At 38.1% G+C, this 27,453-nt stretch overlaps 2 protein-coding genes across 3 annotated transcripts; one reads left to right on the top strand and one right to left on the bottom strand.

Moving 5' to 3' along the window:
- Positions 1-1,929: 1,929 nt before the first annotated feature.
- LOC113664947 (sialin-like) lies at positions 1,930-14,579 on the bottom strand. 2 transcript variants are annotated; one of them, XM_089208003.1, is made up of 9 exons: positions 11,757-14,579; positions 10,746-10,945; positions 10,096-10,183; positions 9,433-9,528; positions 8,399-8,529; positions 7,891-8,040; positions 6,921-7,053; positions 6,528-6,772; positions 1,930-3,558 (listed from the first exon to the last, which is right to left on the bottom strand). In XM_089208003.1, the coding sequence occupies exons 1-9, from the start codon at positions 11,782-11,784 to the stop codon at positions 3,364-3,366; spliced, it is 1,266 nt and encodes a 421-aa protein (XP_089064129.1). In that variant the 5' UTR covers positions 11,785-14,579; the 3' UTR covers positions 1,930-3,363. The 2 variants fall into 2 exon arrangements, 1 of the variants encoding a protein (XP_089064129.1); XR_016187071.1 differs by having other exon boundaries at positions 3,420-3,558; positions 6,868-7,053.
- A 1,771-nt stretch (positions 14,580-16,350) lies between these two features.
- LOC113664946 (sialin) lies at positions 16,351-26,811 on the top strand. Its single transcript, XM_089207994.1, has 10 exons — positions 16,351-16,922; positions 17,296-17,329; positions 18,440-18,639; positions 19,579-19,666; positions 20,433-20,528; positions 21,359-21,495; positions 22,040-22,189; positions 23,906-24,038; positions 24,531-24,775; positions 26,048-26,811. The coding sequence occupies exons 1-10, from the start codon at positions 16,677-16,679 to the stop codon at positions 26,285-26,287; spliced, it is 1,569 nt and encodes a 522-aa protein (XP_089064120.1). The 5' UTR covers positions 16,351-16,676; the 3' UTR covers positions 26,288-26,811.
- Positions 26,812-27,453: the final 642 nt, after the last annotated feature.

Here is a 27,453-nt window from a genome sequence, read left to right as displayed (position 1 = left end):
AGTTGATAAGTGTCTGCTAACCTCAGACCAGATCAAAATATTATGCAGAAAAAGGAAAAAACCCAACTGTACAAAGAAAGTTACAGTGCGTGGGCTATGAAGAAATAGCACTTAAAGCCGGAAAACTGTGTATCTGAAAAGAGAGAATATTACTTTCTATGAAACTACCAAAATGTTTTTATAGTAAAGGTGCAAACACTAAAATTGCCATAACGCTTGTGAATGCTAAGTTAAGAGCTAACGATCGGAAACTTCGGGATCTCTGTCGTCCGGGTAAGATAAATGACCAGAAGAAGTTGATAAATTTAGAAGTGATATACTGTACACACAAAGGGAAACGTAAAGCAACTGATGGATGATTCGTGATAACCCGTGAGTGTTATTTAGCACCGGCACAATTCGACCTCAAAGGCACACGCACGACTCAACAGTGGAGGATCGAAAATGGAAATTGGTGATACTTTCAATAACAATTATAGTCCAGTGTTTAGGTGCTAGTTTCGCATTCACATGACCAAAAAATAAAGAAACGCTACGGCCCAGCCCAAAAAATTTGACATAAAAATAGTCAATCGAAAAGGCGCTCAAAATAATTTGTATGATCCAGTGAAACTCCATTATCAGTAGCATTTACTAATACAACAACCGCCCAGCCCTCCCTGAGTACTAATAGCTCGTCCTCCACCCCTCCCTCAGTGACAAAAGTCCGCCTCCCACCCCTATCTGAGTACTGATAGACTGCATGCCACCCCTCCCTAAGTTCTAATGGTCTGCCTCCGCCAGATAAAATTGGTCCAAAAAAGTTTCAAAAAATGGTCCAAATGTGGTCAAAAAATAGTCCAAAAAAAGTCCAGTGGTCCAAGGGTCCAATGGTCCAGTCTTTATTTCACCCTATGCCCTTAACTAGCACTAGAAAGGGGATCTTCATCTTATGGAGAAGGCTTTGCACTTCAACAATCTCATCAACATAAGCTTTTAAGTTTTGTCTCGTAGAGAACGCTTATCTAGAGCCGTTTAGCACAAATGAGTCTCAAATGTCAATTAGAGATAGATTCTAGCAGCTGATCAGGATTAGCTAAGTACACGAACAACTTCTCTGAATTTGTAACCTAATTAGTCTGAAATTGAAACATTGCCATTTTAATATGACTGTGGTCTGGTATTGTGTTATCAGATATCAGAAACGGTTGGTCTAATCTAATAACAATGGCTGCTGTTTAAGACGGACTAACTTCCGGGTAGGATTCATTTCTGGCTAGCAGCCATTGCAACTGAAGCAGCGGTTTTCATTTAAAAAAGTTCAGGTTCCATACCTATAATAGCGCATGCGTAAAAGTAAAAAATAGATATAAGGTGATGTCATCGAATATTCCAAAATGGCGCCTACTCCAACAGACACAATACATGTTCCCTTCTGAGCTCTCTAAGAGCATTGTAGAAAAGCAACATTTAGGAAGGGAGTAAAAATGTCAGATCTGTGTAACATTTCCGTCCGACTCAGAGCAGACACTTTTGAAAGTGTAAGTGATTCAGTTTCAGTACGAACATCTTCACGAGAAGGCGCCACATATATTGAACAATAAGGTCGGTAAATCTTTTTTCAGTCTTATACAAAGTTGCTATTAGAATCTAAGTAAGATTTGGTTGTATATGGTTGTATTTTTTGTCGTATAGAAATCCCTTTTCGTACATTCGTGTAATCTCAAACATGCAGCAACGACTCTGCCCATGTGATTCATCGCTCGATTTTATGATTATGATGCCACGTTCCCAATTTTTGCGCTCTTGTATCCGATGGAAAACATAATTGCTTCATTATCTTACCGTAAAGATGCTAGTTGTGTGCAACTGCGATGATACGAGCAGTTCAGATGTGCAACAAAACAGCACTTTGAAATGAAGCTTTTTTCTCGTGAGAGATTCCAACCTTAAAGCTTAAATGTAAGTCAAGTATCTGTTTTGCTTTATATTATTATATACGAGATAGTTTATTAAATGCCTATTACTGGAGGAGTTTACGAGTATGTGACCCACTATCTTCATGCTTTAGTCTAATTTTTTGGTCTTGAAATGAACATTTGAAAATTAAAATACAGATAACTATAAATGTGTTATGTAGAAGTAAATACGAGCGTTTTTTTCTGAAGGAGGGAGACATCCGCCAACTAAAATTTATTTATATGGATCAGAAATAATCTAATTCATCATTGCCCTAGTTGATCATTGTTCCTTTAGACTAAGCAGCGTAAAAACCCTGGATGACCAAGAAACCCATCGTAGTTTGCCTTCAACGATAAAATCTGCACATAGCTCTGACATTCCTCCAGATAATCTGGCTTTTTAAGTACAAACATGGTGAAGTTCCTTAGATTCTGAGTAACTAAGTACAATTTCAACAAATCTTATCTAAAGAGCCGGAACATTTCTTAACCTATTTGTAATTATGGTGCTCAAATGGAACCCTTGTTAAAGTTATAGGATAGTTAGTAAGATTTTTCCTTCTTCAGCAGTTCATGTTATATTCAGAATGAAACATAGAAGTGTAAAAATAAAAGTTAATGAATCAGAGAACCCAAACAAAAGTTTAGATTAAAGAACCGTTTTTTGAGTCAGTCAAATTACTCATGGATGTTCAATGAATTATAGCATCAGGGTTTGATGACTGATTTTTGTCCAGTGTGATCACTAAACAAATTAGGACTAAAGGGTGGAAATGAACATTTCTCTTTCTCTACGGCGAAACAAAAATAAATTTGAACATTTATGCAGATGATGCCCTTGCAGAATCTTCATCAACCTTTTCTGTTGTGGATCTTAAACATAAACATTGTCATTCCCCAAGTTAAGATACTTGCTAGATTCAAAAGGTCCAATTAAAGAATATTGCTCAACAGCATACAGTATTTACAGCCAGCTACTTGGCAAAATTGACTCATCTGTCCAACCAGGATAGGAAAAGTTGACTGGTTAGACCGTCCGGCAAAAAAAGACATAAGCAACAGTTCTTCAGTTATGTTGCAATCCTCCTTTCGTTATCTCTCTTTTGTTTACTTTAGTTTTCTCAATTTGGAGCAAAGAATTTATCAAGACAATTTGGTTTTATCGACTGAGTTGATGATGTATTTAGTCTTTCTCTATGACGAACGGCTAGCACTTGAAACTTCAACTTTACAAACTCTTTACGGTGATAAATTTATATCATCAACTTAATTGATAAAATCAACTTATCTTGCTAAACTCCCCCACCAATGCAGCACCACAGTTTCTTTAGAAACTTACTCCATTTATTAAATAATTTATCATTTGTTGTCGGTGAAAATCTCACTCTCATGGTGAGGAAAGGGTGAATACTGAAATCCTGACTCACGTACTCTTGGTTATATTCGTCATGACTGGTTTCCTGGGTTCCCTGGGAATAGCAACCGGCACCACTAGGTCCTCAAATGGAGTGTTCCATGGTTGCGGTTTTCCACTTCCGAGAAAGATATAAGTAATCCAGCCGAGAACGAAAATTCCTGCATTGATAAAGAATACTTTCTGCCACTGAATAGTTGTTGGCTGCGAAATTAAAGGGAACAATTAATGAAAAAAAAATTAAACTAAGAGTACTCTTGCCCTGGGTAGCCCAGCTTCTTCACACCCTGCGCGGCACGGGTGCTGGTTGATCAACCATGAAAACGACTGGGGTCGAGTAAGCCCTTTGAAACAGAGATAGTGTTGGTAGTGGTAAAGGTTTTGGTATTTTAGTTCTATTTCTGATGGTAGTGGTAGTACTGGAGGTGGAGATGATGCGAATGTTAGTCTTACGTAGTGCCTTCGAATTTGATGGAGGTCGTTGTGGCGGCTGCCGTTGTCGTTGTGGATACAGTGTTGGTCGAGGCGTTTATGGTAATAGTATCAGTTGTGGCGGAGGTGGTATTGGTACTGGTTGTTATAGTGATAATGGTAACAGTAGAGGTGGTGACAGAGGAAATGGTGGTATTGGTAGTGGTGGTTGTAGTGTTTATGATAGCAGTGGTGGTGGTTATAGAAGAAATGGTGGCAAGCGAGGCAGAAATAAAAGTGCTAGATTATTGGTACAGTGGTTTTGGTAGTATAGGTGTCATAGTAATGTTGGTAGTGCCGGTGGCAGAGTGGTGTTGGTAGTGCCGGTGGTATAGTGGTGCTGGTAATACTGGTGGCATAGTGGTGTAGGTAGTATATGTGGCATAGTGGTGTAGGTAGATTATTGGTACAGCGGTGTTAGTAGCGTTGATGGTATTGTGGTATTGGTAGTATTGATGGTATATTGTTGTGGCTAGTATTGATTGTATATTAGTGTTGGTAGAATAGTGGTATTGGTAGATTATTGGTAGAGTGGTTTTGATAGTATAGCTGGTATATTGGTGTTGGAAGATTATCCGCACAGTGGTTTTGGTAGTATTGGTGGTGTATTGGTGTTGGTAGTATGGGTGGTATATTGGTGTTAGTGGCGCTGAGGTTAAGTGGTGTTAGGCTGGTGATATTTTGCTGTTGGAAGTATTCTTGGTATAGCGTTGTTGGTATAGTGGTGTCGGTGGTATTGATGGTTTATTGGTGTTGGTATTATAGGTGGTATAGTGGTGTTGGTAGATTATTGGTAGAGTGGTTTTGGTAGTGTAGCTGGTATATTGGTGTTGGTAGATTATCGGCCTAGTGGTTTTTTATTGGTGGTGTAAAGGTGGTGGTGTATTGGTAGTAAAGGTGGTATGTTGGTGTTGGTAGCATAGGTAGTATATCGGTGTTAGTGGTGTTGGTGGTTTAGTGGTGTTGAGCTGGTGATATTTTGCTGGTGGTAGTATTGTTGGTATAGTATGTTGGTAGTATTGGTGGTATAGTGGTGCTTTTAGTTTTGGTGGTATGGTGATGTTGATAGTGTTGATGGTATATGGGTTTTGGTAACATAGCTGGTATATTGGTGTTGTAGATTATCTGCACAGTGATTTTGGTAATATTGGTGGTGTATTGGTGCTGGTAGTAAAGATGGTATATTGGTGTTGGTAGTATAGGTGGTATATTGGTGTTAATGGTGCCGGTGGTTTAGTGGTATTGGACTAGTGATATTTTGCTGTTGGTAGTATTGTTGGTATAGTGGTCTTGGCAGTATTGATGGTATACTGGTGTTGGTATTATAGGTGGTAAAGTGGTGTTGGTAGATTTTTGGTACAGTGGTTTTGGTAGTATAGCTGGTATTTTGGTGTTTATGGTGCTGGTGGTTTAGAGGTGTTGGCTGGTGACATTTTTCTGTTGGTAGTATTGTTGGTATTGTGGTGTTGGTAGTATTGGTAGTATGGTGGTGTTGGTATTATAGGTGGTATATTGGTGTTACTAGTGTTGGGCTGGTGATATTTTGCTGTTGGTAGTATTGTTGGTATAGTGGTGTTGGTAGTATTGGTGGTATAGTGGTGTTGTTAGTGTTGGTGGTAAAGTGGTGTTGGTAATATTGATGGTATAAAGCTGTTGGTAGTATAGTTTGTACGGTGGTGTTGGTAGATTATTAGTAGAGCGGTTCTGGTAGTATTGGTGGCATATTGGTGTTGTTAGTAAAGGTGGCATATCGGTGTTAGTAGTATTTGAATTGGTTGTGGTAATGCTGTTTAGCGGCGGTGCTGGCTGGTTGTGCTGGTAGCGGTGGCAACTGTGTTGATGGAAGTGGTCTTAGTAATGGAAGTGATGTTAGTGGCGGTAGAGGTGATGGTGTTGTTGATAGTAGAGGAAGTGGTTGATTTGGTGATGACATTGGTGTTAGTGGTAGTAATAATTATGACAGTAAAAGGTAAAGCAGTGGTTGAAGTAGTGACAGTGAAATTAATATGAGATATAATCATTTATGATCGAGATCTTTTACAAGATATCTGCAGTGAACAGCATGCTACTGAAGCAACATTTTTATGCCGCTCACTTTCTAAAGTAATGCACAACTGAATCTAAACAAATATCATATGGTATTTCTTCATTACATGAATTGCTATGGTTCCTAGGTAACCAAATGTCAGTTTTGAAGTTCTTAATTCACGGATTTTCGTAATTATATTGAGAGGAATCTTTTTCAAATGGGAAATCCATAATACATTTAATCATAACCATTACAATTTCCGCAAATGCAATTGGTGCATTAACTGTTTTATTTCTCACTAATTATTCTGTAGAGTCGTAATCGGACAATTGGTTCCAGTCGGACACTTGCAATGGACAGTTCAAGCAGCCACTAATACTAAGGCTCACAGAACTGATTACGATAACAATAGCGACAACCACTTACCCCGCAAACCTGGGGAATTTCCAAATTTGAGGAACAATGTCTTTACTGAAGATATTTTCTGAAGTAAATGCATTTTTTTTTCGGAAATTGAAATGGTTATGGTAATTAATATAACAGGACTTCGTTACGTCCAATTCTGCTTGTAATCATGCTCGTAATTAACAAATCACTCGGATGATTTCAGACCGAATTGGACTCCATTTGGTCCTACTACCATTTTGAATTGAAATCTATGAAAAGTCGATACCTGATTGTTTGTTATGATCCCAACCAAATACGGTGCAACTATCCCAGGAATTGTGGCTGCCAAGTTGGAGATTGCCATAACATGTTCTGAATATCTATTGGCTATGTCCAAGATATTGGCAAAAATAGAAATTGAGGAAAGGGCTGATATTCCCGTAGCCAGAGAACATAGGACAACAGCAAGAGTCGGTTGGTCGCAGGTAACATAACTTGTTGACACAATGAGACTTGCAGGAATGAGGAAGCCTAAAATGAATGGATGAACTTAGAAGTCAAAAACGATTTAATAAAATCCTTTAATACTTATTATTAAATTTCGCGCTCAAATTTTGCACTTCTACCGTTTTGATTGCAATCAACAGACATTTCGCCGACCCGAGGGAAAGGAAATTACCAGCAGTCAAAGACACTTTTCTCGTTTGTCCTGTAGTTAGTATTCCTCTGCTACGAAGCCAGTCCGCCAGTTGCCCACCTCCGACACCAACTATGGTATGCAGTAAATATGGAAGACCGGACACGAGACCAGTCTAGAGAATAAAAATTTGAAATTCATTACTTAACATATGAATTTATCACAGTACTGGGCCTCGAGATTCTCAAAGAACAGATGTTCCCTTGGCTACTTTAGAGGACAAAGTTAATGTTTCTAATTACGAAGAGGCAATTCGAGTGACATTCTAAGTTTAAGTTGCCTAAACGTTTAAGTCAGAAGAGGTCTCCTCGTTTAAATACCAGAGAAACAAGAGATAATGTTGTACGTGAAGTACGTTTACGACCAATCGCTGATTAGCTCTCAATTTCAGTAACAGAAGACATTTATTTATTATATATATTTGGTCTCTGAAAGCAAGTGTAAGGCCAATCAAATTCCTTTTTCATAACAAAACCGTCACAGAAGGTGGTCGTTCAGGTAATGACCAGGTTATGCAACAAGTCGTGCTGATGGGTCTTTTGCAAATTTTTCCTGATCTGTTCCCTAAACAACCACCTTTTGCGACGGCTTTGTTACGCAGTATGCCTCCGTACGCGACAGACCTCTTACTGAAAGATGAGGAGTTGCCAAGCGCCAATTCATAACAAATTCATTTTGACCGCACATTCGTATCTTGTCACTAATTTCACACATTTTAAGGTTTGAACGGCTACTGCCCTTTGTCACATGAAGAACATACATTTATAGCGTCTAAAAGAGAAAGGAAAAATATTTAAACGTACAGTCATTGGCCAGCGGGAGATATCTAGTATATTCCTGCCTACAATATTGCGCTGTTTCAACTAGTATTTCCCCTACAAGTCATTTCTCACACTCTTCAATAAAACTTAGTAACACCAAATATGGTAGGGCCTATTTAAATAACACTTACCTTAGAAATGGCCAAATTGAGGGCTTCTCTGAAGTAAGAAGGTAGTAAAGAAATACAAGTGAAATTCACCCAGTTGAAACAAAAATGTGCGGTTATTATGGCCCATACAGGTAATGATGTTAAAAGCTGCCGCCAGAGAATTTTCGGTCGCTAATAAATAGAGAAGAAATGAGAAATGTTAATGACTCGTGCTGTCTTGATATTGAGAGCTATTTTTTGGTTTGCTGAAATAATGAACAAAGTACATCTGTAAGACCGAGCATTTTCGGCCATAAGCATATCTGAAGACGAATGAGCAATTTTCGGAACGCTCTCTCGCCAACTTTACCCAAACTTCCCGCAACAGAATTTGCAACAAAAAAAGAATTGATGTTCAATATTATATCTCTTACTAACCGAGTTCGAGGTCCGCACTGTAAATTAGTTTTTCCAATCAGATTTGTGGGAAACCCGATTTTGGATTTAAAGAACGGAATAAAACACAAAGCTGTTGTCATATACATACTACCTTCTTTTCTTGTTTAGCGCCTAGACTTGACAAGATGTACTCTCTCTCTTCCGTTGATATCCAAGGGTGATGTATTGGTTTGTTATGAGCGAATATCATCCAAGTAACAAACCAAACAAGAGCTACAGAGCCTGAGATAAGATGAAAATATGTGGGTAATTTTGGAATCAGGATGCGTCGGAAAAGAAAGACCACCACGCAAGCCACACGTTGCGGTCGGCGCCGCAGCAGGAAGGGACTTTAATTTCCTACAATACGAGAAGTCCCTCCTTTTCGGTAAAGTCGGTCGCGGGAGTCGAACAAAAAGACGTGAAAAAAAACTGACGTTAGCGTGCCGCGGGGAGAAGCCGCTCAGTTATCAAAAAAGGACTAAGACTTCGTGAATGCTACCTTTGAATACAAATTACAAGAACACACTCGGCAAAAGTCGATGGTTCCTTGACCGGCCTGCCCTTCCCAATTATCTACTTAGGAGTTTAGTTCGCGAGACTCACCTATTTGAAGCACTTAATAAATTTCCAGTTTATCGGGCGCCCCGAAATTTGTAATGTTTTTACACCCGCGTCTTGCGATGACATGAACATTGACCTGTATTAAGATACGGAATCTCATTGGTTACGCTCAATTGAGATTATAATTTGACGGTTGAAAACCATTCCATCGTGCAAGGTCAATTTTTTTTAAAATTTTTTTTCAGATTGCGCGACGGACTTCGCCGAAAAGGAGGGACCGCTCCTAGTCAAGACAATAGTTCCCGTGATTAGTCCCGGGGACCAAGTGAGTGTAAGTCGAAGCTTGTGTTGCAAGTATCGAGTCGACTTTCTCGCTGTATCGTACATTTCAGCGACCGAAGGCTTCGAGTAGCAGGTATTGTGAGTTTCCAATTATCATCGTTAATGAAATTCAAACAGGCTAAGTATTCAGTGACGTTAGTAGCGAACTCGATGTGAAATGTAGCAAAAATGAAGCAAATTCAAACGTAGCTAACTCGGAATGTAGCGAAACCAGCTGTTACCTTTTATGTAATCACGTACCAAAAATGTAAAATGTTGACGGCCATCCTCCCCAGAGATCAGAGGCACACAGTAAACCAGACAAATACATACCAAGAAACCCACCAAATGGAATTCCTAATTAACATAAAGTAAACATAAAATTTAACAAATGTGTTTGAGAATTTGAAGATGCCCTCCTGTGCGAAAAAAGGGTTATTCAGTTACGTCCAAGCTAATAAGGGTAAAAAATAAGCTTACGAGCCACGAGTCCCAGTTCGTACCAGAGCTTATACCGGTATCCATAGCATCATTAGTGAAGCGACTGAGAGTGTCCCATTTCCTTTGAACAGGATGCTAGTCAGGATTTTTTACGATTTGATGACTGTTTCCCGGTACCTGTATATACCACTGGGTGAAGATGTCGTTGTGAGAGTGAAATATCTTGCTCTCAGGCTCGAACTTGAATTTTTTGGTAAAATAGCCCATCGCGTCTTCCTGTCAACTACACTGGAAGTATTCTTGAAACTGACACACAACCACAGGGTCTTTTACTTGACTCCGCACTCGATAAGTCACATTTTCTTTCATTCAAAATACTTCGAGCAATTTAATTTTAAAACGGTCTTAAAATGGCTTTAAAATGGTTTTCCTCTCAGAAAAGCACTAGTTTGGAAGAAATTTCCCTGTAGTTATCAACAGTACCTGAGTAGGCCAAGGCGCAAAGCTTGCTTCTCTCTAGAGGGGGAGCCCAGCTACTCCACATGGCATGCATGGCTGGGAACGTCACACCCTGTCATTACAAAATTGATTACGTGTATTTCACCAGACATGCGTACATACTTCACTAATTTGAATAGTTTAGTAAGAAAAGGGTAGGGCTTGGTGAATGTGAACCTCTGTCTAATGATTTAGAAAAATCTTGAAAAACAAACTTTCATTTCTCGTAGCCTTATGTATGGAGATAAAAATAACACTTGGATATGAAATCATACAGCTACTTTAACCTCGAGTAACAATTATTTGCTACACGTATTGATTATTCCCTGAGTTATCCCAGATTACTAAATGTTGTAAAGTAAAAATAAAAATCTTCTTATTCTCCAATCCTACCGAGCTGAACCAGAGAACCGGAGTTCTCAGAGCAGAAGATAGGGAATTGACTTTACACCAAGTCTTAATAAGACGCCAGGTGAGGGAGGCGAACCTGGATCACAGCAGCAGGGGGAAAAACTCTTAAAGATAGTCTAGTATCCCGACTCTGAAAATCCTAAACCAGATTTCTGTAATAAATCATAACATTCTTGACATAAAATAAGAGGGAAAAAAAAGCAAATATTGATGAGAAAACTGACCATGACAAGTCCTTGTAGAATTCTGACCAGAATGAGCATTTCAACACTGTGATGTGCCGCAGCAGGTGTAAGTATCGTGAACACTGATGTAATGAACATAGGGACACCAAACAAATACTTGGGACCCACTCTTTTTACCAACAAACTGCCTGGCAGTTGTGTGAAAATGTAACCATAATAAGTTGAGCTCAAGATGAGTCCTGTCAAAACAAAATGTGCTTGTTTCTAAGTCAGTATTACTTAAGGAGCAGTCGTTATTTAACGTCAAAGGGTGTAGGGGATGGGTGGAGGATTTTGGGGGATCACATGGTTTTCGTCGCGAACAGAGCATACTTGAAAGGGGGTACTATAGAAAATTGACCGCCAATTAACTGCCAATAATACGCGGATTATAGAAATATTACCGAGCCATATGGGGGATGATTAACTTTCATTGTGACACAACAAAAATGCTCCAGCCCCCTCCCCCCCCCTTCCCCCCTCTTATCCAGAAAAATAAAAAAAATCATTCAGAATATATTTATATCTATATTTATTCCTCGAAGTCCGGTGTTCTTGTGACTCAAAAGTATCTGAAGTGAGAGCAATACACATAAACGACTGATAAAGTAGCATGGAGTTGAAAAACATGTTTGCATGTTGAATACTCAGCCGCTTAAATTATAGACATCATAGACTAGTGAGAAACTGATGTATTTCAGCCAAGTGAAATTTGGCTCAGGGTAACGTCAAATGCCCTTAGCCTGATTAAGCTTGGAATTTTTTATTTTCTTCACACTTCATGGCGCCTCAACGTGGGGTGCGGTTTGTAAACTTATTGGTCCTTGCATCTCATTGCGGCTCTTCACCGATTCGGAGGGGATCTTTTTTCACCGCTTCCTTCAGGTTTCAGATAGACCTAAGCAATTCACTTTCATGACCTTTTGTATCTTTTTTAATTGTACCTTAACATTTTTCTATTTGCATCATAACAAGACGTCTAAATTGATCACAGTATGAACTAACTCCTACCTTGCATTTCTTGATCCCAGTTAAACATTCCGCTCTAAAAAAAACCATTCAATACCAATATTACTTGGGCGATGTGAAACGATTACAAGAACCGCCAAACGTCTCATTTCTTCATCTTTCTTTTGTGTTTTACGTGCCTTTCATGAATCATCAATCGTAAGAATCATGAATTAAAAAAAAGGGATTTGGGCTAACCCAAGTTGTGCTGAGGAAAATAACGTCTCGAAAATTTTCCTCATACGAACCTTAATTCCATCCGGGACACCGCTATTTTGATTCTTCAAAAACGAATTAAATTAACTGTGATGTTTTCAAAATGGCTGCATCCAAATTTGAATTAATTCTTGGGAACAATGAAGACAATTTTTGAAAAGCGAAGTTGGTAATAGATAAAAATTATATAGTTTTCAAAGCATATTTCTCCATTAAGAGGTCGATTATGTGAAATAGCCTGACTGGTTGCCGAGAAAATCGATATAACATGGACGAAGGCAGCCAATTATGTTTAAGAATAGAAGAGATTGGACCGGTGCACACGAGCAATAGCTCGAGTTGTTAGCAAGTTTGGTCCGGTATACTAACATATATTGCTATCTGAAAAAAAATTACTGTGCAGATGATCGGTATCCAAGCTGACGGGGCTTCCTCGGTTTCCACCTTATCTCGAATTCTTAATTGAAGTTTGTTCATTAATTCAGCGCGACGAGATCCTAGTAAACCGAGCCAGTTCGGCCAGTTCGTGCGGTAATAACACAGCTTTTGAGTGAGAAAGTTCATTACAAGGTAATATATCACCAACCTCTTTCGAAGGCTCTTCTGATGTGTTTCTTCGACACTCGGGATTATTCGCCGTAACCGCCTTGACATTGGAATAACTTGAATTAACCATCGCCACTAAAGCCACACTTAAGCTCGCTCTCATAGCGTTCGAAACACAGAAACCGGAGAAGGATAGGATCGCCAGTACGTAACGACATGGAAAATAACATTTTAAGTTCAAACGAAATCTTGAGGTGTCTTGCTTCAGTAATGGCGGTCTGTCATCCATCGAAACCCAGAATTTTTAGCCAAGTAATAAATTATGATTTTGAGGTCGGCGTTACATAAATCCAGCATGAGTATTTCTAAAGCTTTTTTCAGATGCATGACACGAGGGTCTCAAAGGAATTTAACCATCAACCGTCAATGGGCCTAAAATTTAACCGTCAGCCGTCAAAAAGGACACATTTTTATCGTCAACCGTCATAAAAGCAGCCTAATATTAACCGTCAGACGCTTTGCAGATGTTCCGCATCTCACTATTTTCCCCATTACTGCTGCTCAGCGCGAACAGTTAAAGATCTTAAAGGATCTTCAGACTGGTAAACCATAGTCCAGGTTTCCATATATAATCACCTTATGGTCATGTGTACTGATTTTCGCCTAAACTGACAATTTTGTTAAATCACATTCTGATAGCTAGTATCTAAAAGGGCTAACTTTCTTCAGTTCATAACTTATTTCTGCTGGCCAGTGACCAAGCCACGCCACGCAGTGTTATTCCCGCCTCTCGACCAAGTCACTGCAAACAAGTTTACAACATGTCATGTCATGTCATGTCATGTCATGTCGAGCCTGTTGAGAGCCGTCGAGAGCTCTATTGTTAAGCAGAAGATAAAGCGTTAGAGCGATTCAAAGCAAGAATTTCTGTAGGATCAATGTCATCAACGACTAGTCCAACAAACTTGAACTCAGCTCATATGAGCTCTACCAGCTTAGAAAATTAGTGAACCTCCTACAATGTGCCGTGGAATTGGTTGCATCTCCAAGGAGTCCCTTATATTAGACGAATCACAAAGTGGGCGGCTAGTGCTCTACTAATCCTAGCTCTTAACACCCACTGCCCCAGTCTGTTATTCATTTCCATTCTGTCCATTTGAGGAACTTCTGTCTTGTGAGACAATTTCCAAAGAAAGGGAAGTTTTTACGAGAGAGTGGATAGAGAGCTACAGACCACTGAGACAGAGGACTGTCAGAGCAGAGATCACTGACTAAGGCCAGAAAGCAGATCCAACCATAACCTTTGTTAACGATACAAGTATACCACGTCACAATTCCATACTAGCGTTGGACTTGAACCAACACAGGTTGATGAGTAGGAAAACGACTCAGAAATTGAATTCACGTAAAATGAAGATGAAGAGTTAATTAGGGGACTTTCCTATTCTTAGACTTTCCGCTGCAAAATCTGGACGGCAAATTAAAGACTCAGCAAAATTTGATCTTTGAATCCACCCCACTGCTAATTGACACGATTAAATTAGAGAGTACTCTTATATTGTAGTAAAGCATAGAATTGTACCATCATCAATTGCAAGTTAGGACATTTTACATTGTACGTCGACTTCATCTACCCGCCATAACGAATCAGATCAGATGGAATCAACAATGAAGTAGTGTTTGGACTCGCTAGGAATTAAATGGAGCGGAGTCGAATTTGCAGTTTGGCCATGCTATCAGGTTGGGTGACAACAGCTCAGAGAAGGCACTGATGTTAAATGAAATGTCAACAGCAGTTTATAAACTCTTGGTTGCAATTGATCGCCAAATGGAACACCTTCAGAAAACCGCCTTGATAAATCCTGAAAGCCCTAAAATTTAACCAGCAGTAGTCAAAATCCGAAAAAATCAATCGTCAGCTGTTAAACTTGCCCTCCCCCCATTGAGACCCTCCTGAACAACAACCTCTAGTCACAGTTGTAGGTGGGATCAACGAGGGGAGGGTCCACAGGGGGAAAAACAGGGAGGTCAATAGGATCAACACAGAAGTCAACAGGGGGTCAACAGGGGGTCAACAGGGGTATGTAAATTCGGCTACCATCATTACAATCGTTGGAACTGTTAGATCTGCCGATCCAGCCTCATTTTCGTTCAAATCTTTGTTGCATTAAAAGACTCTTTAAACTTTCCGTGATATAAATTAACTGCAAAATGAGAGTCTACATGTATGTTTATTTCCTATTTAAATTCACGAATCATGCACAAGAGTAGATGTGCAGCTCGAACTAGGAGCCCGAGTATTTAATGCTGTTCGACAAAGCTACACAGAATAGTAAACAACTAGTCATCACCTCTCGGGCTAAAACGTTTTTGTGCCGCCGCCTGATACGAAAACCCACAAAACCCAATGGGAAAAATGGGAATGTATTCCCCATCCAAATGCAGGCGCGCCAACCTCTGAGGGTTAGAGGTAAAACAGCTTAATTTCGTGCAAGCTAAAATTTAAGGTAAAACTATAAAAGCTCGAAAGCTAAGATGAATACATCACAAATGTCAAACCTTAAATACGCTCTACAACAAAAGACTCAATTAACGCCATAGCGGCCCATGTGCTAACATACCAATTGGAAAATAATTACATTCTTTGTCACTGCCACTTACATTTTAGTTCCGCCCACTGTAAATACATATCTGTTTTGCCTTTCTTCTATGACATTCGATTTTACCCTTTTTATAATCATTTTCGGTTTTTTTAAAGTGATGTTTAGGATACTAGACCTATTAAAAACTGTCCTGCCAAGCTAGCAAGCCTAGGGCTCTAAGTCATAAGGCTGAAAACTTACTGAAATTAATTCTAAACAACAACATACCGAGCGAGCCCGAGTGAGCCCGAGTGAGCCCGAGTGAGCCCGACCAAATAGCGATGCGATCCACATTCCCAACTTTTAAACAGACAGAATGCGGAATTCTTGCTGAAATTTTCTGCCAAATCTGCTTCTTCTTTTTTCTTTTTTGCAAAAATCCCCAATCCGTGAGTATTTGCTTTCCAAATCCTCCCGCATACATAAGCCGACTTCGTTACTTTCAGTTGAAAAGAGATTGACAAAAACTGATCACAGTTTACGTATTTTTAATTCTTATCAAAAAAATTAACTGCGGGGCACTTAAACCTTGACATCCTTGCAGGCTTTAGAACATAGGATGGCGGAAAAACCAAGCGAACGAAAAAACAACACAACTATCAAACGTAAAGCATGCGTAAATATCAGGTAATTTAGTGTTAACAACTGGGTTGAAAACGTAAATTAGCCACCGTAAATCGCTCTGACGAAGGGCTAACGCTCGAAACGTCTGCTAATTTACGTTTTCAACCCAGTTGTTAACACTAAATTACCTGCTATACTCTCCCACCTACGCAGCACCACAGTTTCTTTAGAAACTTACCCCTTTATTCATGCGCAAATATGTCGAGCTCGGTTTTTCCGCGCAAACTTTTGAAGGAAAACATAACAAACAACCAGGGTAATGCACAAATTAATTGCGAAAAGAAAATGAATCACCAGTAAGAATATATAAAAACTAACGAATATTAAGAAAAGGAAGGAACACTAAAATTTGAGGTATTGTTGACTTATTGTTTTAAATTTTAAGCTAAATCAAAAGTCATTCTCTTTGACTTCACCTTGAATTACCGACCCGTGTGGCCATGTGGGTTTCTTAAGAAATTCATTAACTTGGTTCCGAAAGCCTAAAAGTTAGATGTCCATTCCATTCCTTTCTGTCTATGGTTCTATGGGTGTCTTAACTTTCGCGCATGCGCATTCGTTTGACTGCTAGTTCAGCGGAAAATGATTGATCTTGTCGGCCAAGCGTCGTTCTTCTGCAATTTCACTCATCGCCTTAAAGAAGCTAGAAATAAACTGGATTAATTCATCGACAGATTTGGCATATTTACAGTTTATCCGCGGGGAGAGTTGGAGGAACATAGACAGACAGTTGCCCAACAGGGGGTTGTCTAGAGCGCGTCGTCAGAAATATTTCCCATAATGCTACTAGTGACAACTAGTTTCCAGGATAGGCCGCGGATTTCGAAAAAGTATGTTATCATTCAGTCATTCCCGTGATTAACACGAGGTACTTTGATGTGAACACGGCTTACCAATGGATGAAAGCTTATTCACCCGTGATCAAACCTCCCGCAAATCTCGCCGAAATTCAGGATGTTATTTGCCCTGTCGATACGTGCTAGCAATGTTGGCTTGCGCAGGTTTTTCTGTGGTTTACCTGTTACGAGTGAACTTGAGTGTGGCTTTGGTTGCAATGGTTAATTCGACTTACGCTAATTCGAAGGCTTCCGCGAATAATCCTGAATGTCAAAGAAACACATCAAAAACATCTACAGAAAAGGTAGGTGTACGTACCCTATGCAACCGTTAATGGACTTAATCGATTTGGCCCGACCCGTGTGTGATTGTATGGGATTTTTTGTGTGAAAAATACATATGTATGTGAAGGTATCAACGATAAAAAGAATTTAATGATGTCTTTAAATCTTGGCAATGTTCAACTTCCGTCGTAATTATAGTTTGGTCTTGTCACGCAACGCGTTGCGTGACAAGACCTGGCAACAGTTGCTTTATTCCCATGTATGATAACAAAATTTAACTTCACAGGTTATCTTTTTATAATCAAACGAAGATTTCTTTCAGCGGTGAAGGTTTCTTTTAAAATAGTATTTACTGTTCTGATGGCAAATGAACTGCATGCTGTTATATTACAGGAGGGAGAGTTTGAGTGGGATCAGGAGACACAAGGTGGGATTATGACTTGATCAGTAAATTAACCCTTAAACTCCCAGATGTGATTAACACGAAACTTCTCCCTATAATATCCTCACATTATCTAGCAAACAGGTAAAGAGAATATTCAAACTTATCAGATAGAAGTTATCTTGATCTAACACTAAATTCTCATGACTAATTACAAGGAAATGTGTAGCAGCTAGAGGGGAGAATTATCACTCAGATCTTGGGAGTTAAAGGGTTGATAAATCAGATCTTCCCTATTAAAAGTTAATGCTTTAATTCCTTAGAATATTTAACATGGAACTTCTCCTGATAATATCCATATCCTATTTAGCAAACATGTTAAGAGAATATTCAAACTTATTGGGCAGAAGTTATTATCTTGATCTAATGTCAAATTCTTTTAACTAATTTACAAGGAAATTCAAATCAGGTAGAAGCTGCTATCTTGATCTAGCACCAAGTTCTCAAAACTAATTTATAACGAAATGTGTAGCAGCTACAGGGAGAATTAACAATCTGATCTTGGGAGTTAAAGGGTTAAATGTTGTTGAATTGGATTGTGAGATGTTCAATAACACTCTACATCCATGTTGTTTTGGATACTCCATATTTATAAGGTAAACTAAATTATTTGCAAATTTTGATTGGTTTTTATTGGTGATCTATTTAAGGACAGTAGTATACAGTATATGAGGTCACCTCTGACCACATTTTGCTTTTTCATTTTATTAAACAAATAAACATCTTGTTGTGGTGGTTCTGTACTGTAATAGATCACGGAAGACTCCAAAATGTGATAAGAACAGATTCTGTTCAATGACACACTCAGCTGCACCTTATATGCCACAACGTCATCTGTGATCTGTTACTGAACAGCCATACAGTAAAATGGAATCTTTGTTAAATATGTACATAACATGGTACGTGTTACATGTATCTTGTGTGTTTTTTAATTTCACTCTGTGTGCACTTAAAGTAATACCTTAATTCCTTTTGGCACTAGGTAAACAGAGATTTTTCTTTTTAGGTGACTCATGTATATGTAGGTCATTTGTTATTAGCAATGCTCAAGCAAATAAGCTAGGTAAATACAACTCATTTGATTTCTGTTGGCAGGACTCATCTTGGGGTCATTTTTCTATGGTTATATTATTACTCAAGTGCCAGGTGGCTGGTTAGCTGCACGAGTTGGGGCCAAGTACTTATTTGGTTTTGGAGTACTTTGTACATCAATATTGACATTGTTTACCCCTGCTGCTGCAAATCACAGTGTTGGGATGTTTATTCTAGTCAGAATATTGGAGGGTTTTGGAGAGGTCAGTTTTTTGGATTTAGTAAAATGTAACCACTCTAAGGTGTTAATTTCACCAAAATCAGATTCACTGATGTGAACATTTTTTATCAGCTGATTTATAAGGTAAGGTGTAGTGACAATTGAAGGGTTAACACATTTATTATGTGTAATTATTTGCTTCTACTTTGAGTTATTTGCTATACTTAGATGTGGAACTGCTTACATTAAGCTATCAGGTCACAAAGAAACTGATTCACTCTGCTTTTAAAGGAAGAAAAAAATAGACTAACAATTAAAGTGGAACTTATGGATAAGGAAATGTTTAATGCACCCAGGAAAAAAAGAGCATAAAGACAATTTAATAGTTGCTTATTTAGTTCTTTCTATGAATAACAAATTTTATGAAATAAGTGAGAAAAATAAGTGTCCTGATCGCTCAAAAAAATTAGTTTATTCCTCCACTTAACCCATTATTTATTTTTTTAGGACAAAAGGCTGCACTTTACACCAGTTTACTTAGGTAATAACCAATGGAGGATGTTGGGAGAACGCTAAAAAAATTTGTAAACCTTGTGATTTACAAACTTTTCTCATGTTCCCCCAACATCCCTATGGGTTATTACACCACTTATAATATACCTGAAAGTACTCAGTTCTGATTGGTTAAGATAAATGCAGTTTTCAGGTAATTCAATGCAACAAGAAGTAACAAACCAGACATTCTGATTGGTTAATAATCAAAGAAGCTCATCAGGTGATAGATTAGAAGTGATCACAGTTCATCAATAGTTCAAATTGATGAATTTTCAGTTTGGGGAAAAGATGCATTACTGTACAGTAAACTAAAATAAGAGTTCAGACTGGTTTCTAGATGATCATTACAATGAAGATTATAATTATAATCATGATTATAATTAAATATTAATAATAATTTATTGGCCAACTGTATTGATCACTACAGGGTGTGACGTTTCCAGCCATGCATGCCATGTGGAGTAACTGGGCTCCACCATTAGAGAGAAGCAAGCTTTGCACCTTATGCTATTCAGGTAATAATTTATTAGACAAGTATTACCCTGAAAGTTAAAGTTTTATATCCAAGGGTATTGATAATGAAAAGTCTGTCTTGAACATGTAAAATTAAATTGATAGGTTAATATAACCTTTCTCTACAAATACACTGCTGTACTAGTAATAAGATAACAGTATGTCTATCCATGGTTAATTGATACAACTAATAAAATTATGTTATACTCTTATTCGGTACAGCATACGTTGTTCCCCAAGACCAGCCCTCCTTCAACAATTGTAGACATTTCTTATTGTCTTATATATCCATGCCCTTGTTACGATGAAGCAGTCCTGTAGACAGACAGAATAATGATTACTGTAATTATAAAAGTGTAGCACCCATAGGTGTTTTAAGCATATGGCCAGAGCAGTATTAGGGTAAAGTAAACAAATGTTCCATTCAAAATTTTTTTTTTTTTTACTATTGCTTTGATGTTGTGAGGGATCAAAATGTGAATGTCCCAGGCTGTATATGAAGTTTTAATTGAATGTGTTTTAAATTTATATATATGTCTTAATGTTTTATCCTCATCAACCCTGTGTCTAAGTGGCTTCTTCCTGTTTCCCTGGGGGTAATTTATAATAGAAAATGCATTATACAACTTTCTAAGAGATTATACATGTATTTACTGGAAAGCACATATGCCTTTTACATATCTCTAGTGGAGTGAGCTTCTGTTCAAACCTTTTTTGTATTTAAAGCACTTCATATATATTTACTTTCCTGTTTTTCCACAACAACAGGCCTTAGTATTGGGACAGTAATTGGCTTGCCATTGGCTGGTGTGCTGTGCTCATCTGATCTTTGGGGAGGATGGCCATCTGTATTTTATATTTTTGGTATGTACATTTACACCCCTGTATGCATTTGAAACTGATTAATAATGGTAATAAGACCAAGTGGAGTCCACTTTGGTCTTTCATCATAGGAGTGATAAACAAAATTGGACAACCACAAAGCAGGGGTCAGATTTGTTTATCACAGGTATGATTACAGACAGGGTTGGATGACACAAAGTCCTGTTATCAATTAATCATAAATATGACAAAATTTGAGAAAGAAAATAGACATATTTGATAGGTTTTCAGGAAAAAAAAAAGCAACATTTCTAGTAACTCACACTGACAACAGTATACTGTTACCCTCTGATGTAGTAGACTTTGTCATTTGCTTGCTCAGAGACTTGGGATGGGAAACAGTATTCTTATTGGATATCATAGGACCCCCAAAATAACCAATGAGAACCAGCACTGTTCGGTAAAAAATTCCAGCTTTATATAGCTGTAAAAAAATTGATTTTTGTTTATGATTAATTCCTATCATAGGATGGAAATACAATAGTAGTAATTTTGATTAAATAGCATGGATCGATTGCAAACAATTTAAATTAGGAACATGGAGAAGTAGGCACTGCAACGTCCAAGTTGGGGATCTCATGGTGTGGAAATTTGAATCAGCTTCAACCTTTTCTCCCCTAAATTGACCGGCAAAGTCCTGGTCACTAAGAATAAAGGGAATGGTCACCATCTGAAAATCTAAGCTCTTGATTGTTAAACAAATTCTCCATGTCAGCACCTCAGGAAATGCATAGAGAACAATAAGGAGAATATGCTTACTATGCTTACAGTATTTGTAAAAGGTTTAACAATTTCCTTTTTGTTGTTTATAGGAATGTTAGGTATTCTTTGGTTCATTATTTGGATGATCTTTGTTCATGACAAACCTGCAAATCACCCCAGAATATCTGAGATGGAGAGAGATTACATCATATCAAGTATAAGTTATGGACAGGACAACAAGAAAAGAGTATGGCTAATAAGTGTTGTTTTACTTTATTATCAAAGTGTATGCTTTGTTTTCCAGACTTCAGACTTTAACTAGTTTGTTTTTGTATGTGTACCCATAGCAGAAATGTATGTGAGTCTGAATTTTTCCATGGGACATATGGTGGCTTACAATTAGTAGTTAGTGAGCTGGACTCCAAGTTGAGAGGTCTGGGTCTGAGACCCGGCCTGCTCAGTGTTCTTTGGCAAAAGTTTTTTCTCTCAGAGTAACTCTCACCACCAAGGAAAATAAATGGGTACTAGCAAATTTTCAGGAAAGCATAATGAAATGCAGGGGGCTAACCTTGCGATGGATTGGCATCCCATCCAGGGGGGAACAGTAATGTTCCTAGTCACCTCAAGAAATCAGGAAAAGCTGTGGGGTCATTTGGTTTGAGTACAGACTTTAAATTTTTTCTTTACCTGAATTTGACATTACATTTCAGGAGATACAATTTAGCTGACCACCTATTGTGGCACTGTGTCCCTCACTGATTTTTAAATTATGTCTATTCTTTTCTTTACAGAATTATGGCACCCCTTGGCGTCATATATGGACATCACCAGCTGTTTGGGCCATCATTGTGGCACACTTTTGTAACAATTGGGGTTTTTATACTTTTCTTACCTGCTTGCCCTCATACTTTAAAGAAGTTCTTAATTTTTCAATTTCTGAGGTAAGTCTTTCATACCTGATCACATTTTTTATGTCAAAGCTTAAATATCAATTACAATTAAACAAAATGGAAATTTTGCATTAGTCATAATTAAATGGACAAATGTTGTCATTCAGAGAGAATTCCATTTTACTTTATATGTACTTGAATATGCAGCTGTAATACACAGTGAATACTGCAGGTAAATCAGATTTACTTGTGTAAAGAAATAATTTTATTGCAGAAGGAAATAATTATCCATTTCACCCTGATGTAAATACCATCACTTTTGTTATTTGCTTCAACTTACAAAATATTTACAGAAAATGTTTGGCTGATTGGCATGAACATGCACATGTTAAAACTTCACAGCCAAGTTCATTTTTCTGATAATGTCAGGCCACATTGAATCTCAAAGTCTGTATATGGGTGATGATTGGTCAAATTAGTGGGCAGTATTTCACTGTGTGGTCTGATGGTATCCAGTCAACTTGCCGACGGTTCAACTCGCCGACAGTTCAACTCGCCAACGCCAACTCGCCAGCATATAAAATCAAGTAGAGACGTCGGCGAGTTGGTCCTCAATCCAATACAACTTATTAGAAGTTAAACATACAGAAAAGTAAATGATATTGAGTAAAAAAACACTGGTGAACATTGGTGAACATCAAACAGAAGCTTAAACATTGGTGAACATTGGTGAACATCACCAATGACTATTAGCAGCTTAAGAAGCGAACAAGTTATAACTCGTTCGCATCTGATGCTTTTATAGTCATTGCCGATGTTTATCTTGTTTTATTTGCCTTGAGATCTTGACTAGAAAGCCAAGTTTTCTTGAAAAAATCTGAACAATTGACATGATGACTCTTTACGGTGTTGTTATCACACATAACTTGTTCGCGTCTGAAGCTGTTATAGTCATTGGTGATTTTTACCTTCTTTGTTCGCCATGAGGTTCTTATAAACTTTGTTGGAAGAAAAATTTTTTCTTTTACTAAAGATCTTTTACTTTTCTATATGTTTAACTTCTAATAAGTAGTACTGGATTGAAGACCAACTCGCCGACGTTTCTACTTGAGTTGAACTGTCGGCGAGTTGACCGTAATTCGGCCTGATGACTTCACAATTCTGTGTGAATTGAAATCTCACCCTTCTATCAGTTCAACCCAGAACTTTATTAAATATCTCACTGACCTTGTCTTTTCAATCATTACTGAAAGTTATGGAACCTTGTTGCTGAATATGGTCCATAACTTACAGCAGAGACCTCAAACTGGGTTTAATGGAAGTTTCTTATTTTACAGTACTAGAGTTGTGTATTGTTTTACCCTCTTCGTTTATATCATCATGGCTTAGAAGTACCAAATATTGACATTCCTATGCTAGCAGTATGCAGGAAGTTTGTCACTAGTGACCTAGTTAAACAGCCTAGCCTGCCACAAGTCTCCTGTAGCTCAGTGGTAGAGCATCTGAATTACTAATCAGAACTTCATAATTCAAGTCATATTGGTAGCACTCAGGTGTCTTATTTCCATGCATGTCTCTGTCAGAGGATACCACTATCTGTCACTCACTCTACCTTACTAGTACACATGCACCTTATGCAATATTTAATTATCAAGGGTTCTTTTCACCAGTTATTACTTCTTTGTTTTTGAAAGGACTAAAAATTCTTCTTTCGATTATTTTTTCATGCATCAATGATTTAACAACTTCTTGTTATTTCTGTTACAGAATGGTTTTGTTTCTGCCATTCCCTTTTTATTAGCTTTTTTTGTTTCGGTTGGTGGGGGACAAGTGGCAGATTGGTTGCGTTATAACAAAATATTAACAACTGGAGAGGTTCGCAAAGTATTTGGTACTGGAGGTGTGTATTTGTCATCCTGTGTGATGCATCCTTCATTAAAACTTTATTATTGTGAAGTTATGATAAAATTTGTTCCATTTTTCCATTGGCATTTAGGGTCATTTACTACATTAGTAATGCTTTAGCTGAAATTGTCTATGTTGTGGAACCAAGGGAACACACTCTCATAAAGACAAAGGTTGAAATCCATAAAAAACCATTTGGAATTGTTATGCACAGCATCTTCCTCTTCCCTCTTCCATACAACTGCATGTACATGAACTCAAAGTTTTACTTTCTTTTCAAAAATTTACAAGCTTATGTACATGTACAGTACCTTGGATCTTTGTTTGTGATCAGTGTGGACAGTATTTTGCCTTGTGTTTGTACATAATGATTTTTCCATATAATGGTTTTTGTATTCAGTACACAACATAGGTAAAACCACAAGTACTGATAAGAGCTCCATGATATGAATGACCCTTTTAATTATAACTATGTATTATTTTTAAGGTTTTCTCATTCCCACATGTCTTATGGTGTCAACAAGTTATGTTGGTTGTGATGACACAACTCTAGCTGTTGTTTTGTTCTCACTTGCTCTTGGAATGTCAGCACTTAATACATCTAGCTATAATGTCAATCACCTGGATATTGCCCCAAGATATGCTGGGGTCCTCATGGGAATTACCAACTCAGCAGCAACAATTCCTGGGATGGTTGGTCCCTATGTGGTTGGTTATTTAACCAACAATGAGGTATCATACTTTGATTTGAATTTTTTTATTCATTTTTCCCAAATGAATGCATATTTGTATTCATCAACCCTTTAAACTCTAAGAGTGACATTTAATTCCTATTTGTAATATTATTTCACTTGTTTCTTACAACTGTATCTAGTAATACTGCTGAATCACTTGATAAGTTCATGAGAATAAAGGAAATGATCACCAATCTAAGCAGCTTTGATTGTTAAAAGAATTCTCCTTGTCAGTACCAGAGGAAATGTATGGAGAACAGTATGGAGAATATAGATACTGATATTAGGGTCTAAAGGGTTAACACCTGCTTTTGAAAGGGTGGATGGAGTAAAGTTCTTAGTAAGTTATGATGTAACATCAACTTCCCTGTGTAGCACAAATGAATACTATACAATTGATAAGAGAATCTAGCAATCTATCACATTTTTGTGAGGGCTTTTTTTTCAATGCATATCTTTATTTTTCAATTGTGGTAATCCATAGTGTTTGCATGGAGGAGCTATCCTCTCCCTGTGAAAAAGGTTTCAGTAAGCCCATGTATCTCCCATAGCCTGCAGGTTTACGTAGGACTCCAGTCCTTTAATTGACACCCTCTAAGTCATATTAAGTCCTGGTTGGTTCCCTTTGTAGTTTACTCCCATTTCTCAACAATTATGTAGATATTTCCTGCTCTACATGTATTTTAGCCTTACCTGCAACTGTACATGATTGTGTGATGAAAACAATTCTGGTTTTCTCATCATTGAAGCCAATGGTGTAGATGCAAGCCATGGTTTAGAGGAAAATTTCAAGTTTGCTTTCCAGGAGTTCATTTTTTTAAATTTTAATTTATTGCCAATATCTCTTTCCTTTTTACCTCCCAATTCCCTTGCTCTCTGGGATCCTCTCATTCTTTCTTCCACCATTTCTTTTCTTCATGCAGCTCAAATTTCTCTAGTTCTAGAGAAAAGAGCCAAGGCCCTCCCAAAAGAGCACCCACCCCCTAGGATAATATCAAACAAGCGCTTCCTTGAATAAGTGCATCCCCCCTCAGGGTACAACAAAAAGCCTGTTTCTGTTGCCACTTAAATTGTAACTTTTTAAGCTTCAACTACAATGGAATCAGTACAGGTTAACAATTCTTAAGAAGTGCCCTCCTTTCAAGAAACGGCCCTCCTTTTAGCCAGAATTTAAAATGAGCACCTTGGTGCTTATTCTAGGAATGTGGTATTCCAATTTTTGATTATGTTATGTTGTTTTTGACTATAAAATTTATTTTTATCATTTCAGCCAACAAGGGCACAGTGGCAGAAAGTATTCTATATATCTGCTGGTATTTATGTTGTTGGCTGGATCGTTTATATGCTTTTGGGAAGTGGCAAGCAGCAACCGTGGAACACTCCATTTGAGGATCTTTTGGTGCCCATTGATATTCCCAGGGAGCCAAGAAAACCTGTTTTGACTGATCTCCTTTCAGTGAACAATCCAGAATATCAGTTTGCTGGCGCATCTCATTCTGGAGTGGAATAGCGATTTTTTTCAGGCCTGTTCTTCACACGCTTATTAGAGGAGAATAGCTATGAACACCATCTGTGTTTTATTTGAGTTTAGGTTGGGTGCTGAGTGACTATGTACATTCTTTCCTTTGCCTTTGAGAGAAAAAGGGCAGTAACAAAAACAGATTTTTAAGGAGCGTAATGACATTACCTCGGTAAACAAATGCCAGATTTTAATTTTAATGGGGCTACTTTTTTTTTTTTTAATTTTCTGGTCATCATTATAAAAAAATTTTTGGGTTTTAAATAATTTTAGTGTGGAGAAATATAATGGTTTTATAATGACAGAAAATAAGATTTTATGGACATCTCAAACCCAGATCTTTTGATGGAGTTCATTTTCCTTGACTGCAAATTTCAGAGCATGATGATGATTCTTAAAATTTTTAACTTTTTGTGGTTTTAAGAGCAATTCATTCTGAACGATGCAGGATTTGCATTTCACGAAAGTAACCTTGAGCTGTATTTCCTTTCTGAGCGAAGAAAAGGGGGAAGGTATGTGTCACTGCTTGAATTGATTAACGGATAGGGTCTGAATTGATCACGTAATTATACTGTCATGAAGATAAGGCTTTAAAAAGCTAAAAGATGACTCAGCCCCCGACACTACTTCTTCGTAGCTTGAGTGCATAGCAAAGCGTGACGAGGCTGCAGAGTGTTTAGAACATGAGAGGGAGGGTAGAATAAGAGGAAGTGCTCATCACACCCCATGCAAAGCAGATAGCTCCACTCAAAACTTTCTTTGAGTCATCGTGCCAGGTAAGAGCTCTCCTGTATCCTGTGACCTTTCCTTTGCCAGGGCTTTTCATTAACGTGCCACTTGCATGCATGTTTCACCAGAGGCGATCCTGATAATATTGATGTGTGAGAAGATCATGAAACTCTGATTCTATTCTACGCTTGCGATATTCTCGAGACAAATACGGAAAAGGCTTCAGCCCCTTGCCCACTCCTCCCTTTGCGCCACCACTCACGGTGTAAAACAACTTAAGTCAGTTTTTAATCTGTCCGGCATCAAAGTTTGTTTCAGAGTGGGCGGTGTCCGGTGTTGTGGGCTTGCTCTGACACGGCGGATATCTATGTCTTTGCGAGTCAGCTCACTGACGATTCCAGTCCCGCCGAAGCAAAGTTTGCCGCACT

Source organism: Pocillopora damicornis, chromosome 1 (genome assembly GCF_964200805.1).
Source record: "Pocillopora damicornis chromosome 1, jaPocDami1.2, whole genome shotgun sequence".
Taxonomy (NCBI): Eukaryota; Metazoa; Cnidaria; class Anthozoa; order Scleractinia; family Pocilloporidae; genus Pocillopora; species Pocillopora damicornis.
Note: the sequence above shows the minus strand (reverse complement) of the source record. Positions and strands in the feature narration are given on the sequence as shown.

Bases quoted from the DNA above. Each gene is read 5' to 3' on its own strand.
- LOC113664947 (XM_089208003.1), bottom strand. From the start codon at position 11,784: ATGTTTAACTGGGATCAAGAAATGCAAG. The intron at 7,054-7,890 runs GTAAGTGTTATT...TTTATTCTCTAG, and splicing joins TCAATTTGGCCATTTCTAAG to ACTGGTCTCGTGTCCGGTCT. The intron at 3,559-6,527 runs GTATCGACTTTT...TTAATTTCGCAG, and splicing joins GGATCATAACAAACAATCAG to CCAACAACTATTCAGTGGCA.
- LOC113664946 (XM_089207994.1), top strand. From the start codon at position 16,677: ATGGATGAAAGCTTATTCACCCGTGATCAAACCTCCCGCAAATCTCGC. The intron at 18,640-19,578 runs GTCAGTTTTTTG...TGATCACTACAG, and splicing joins TATTGGAGGGTTTTGGAGAG to GGTGTGACGTTTCCAGCCAT. The intron at 22,190-23,905 runs GTAAGTCTTTCA...TTTCTGTTACAG, and splicing joins TTAATTTTTCAATTTCTGAG to AATGGTTTTGTTTCTGCCAT.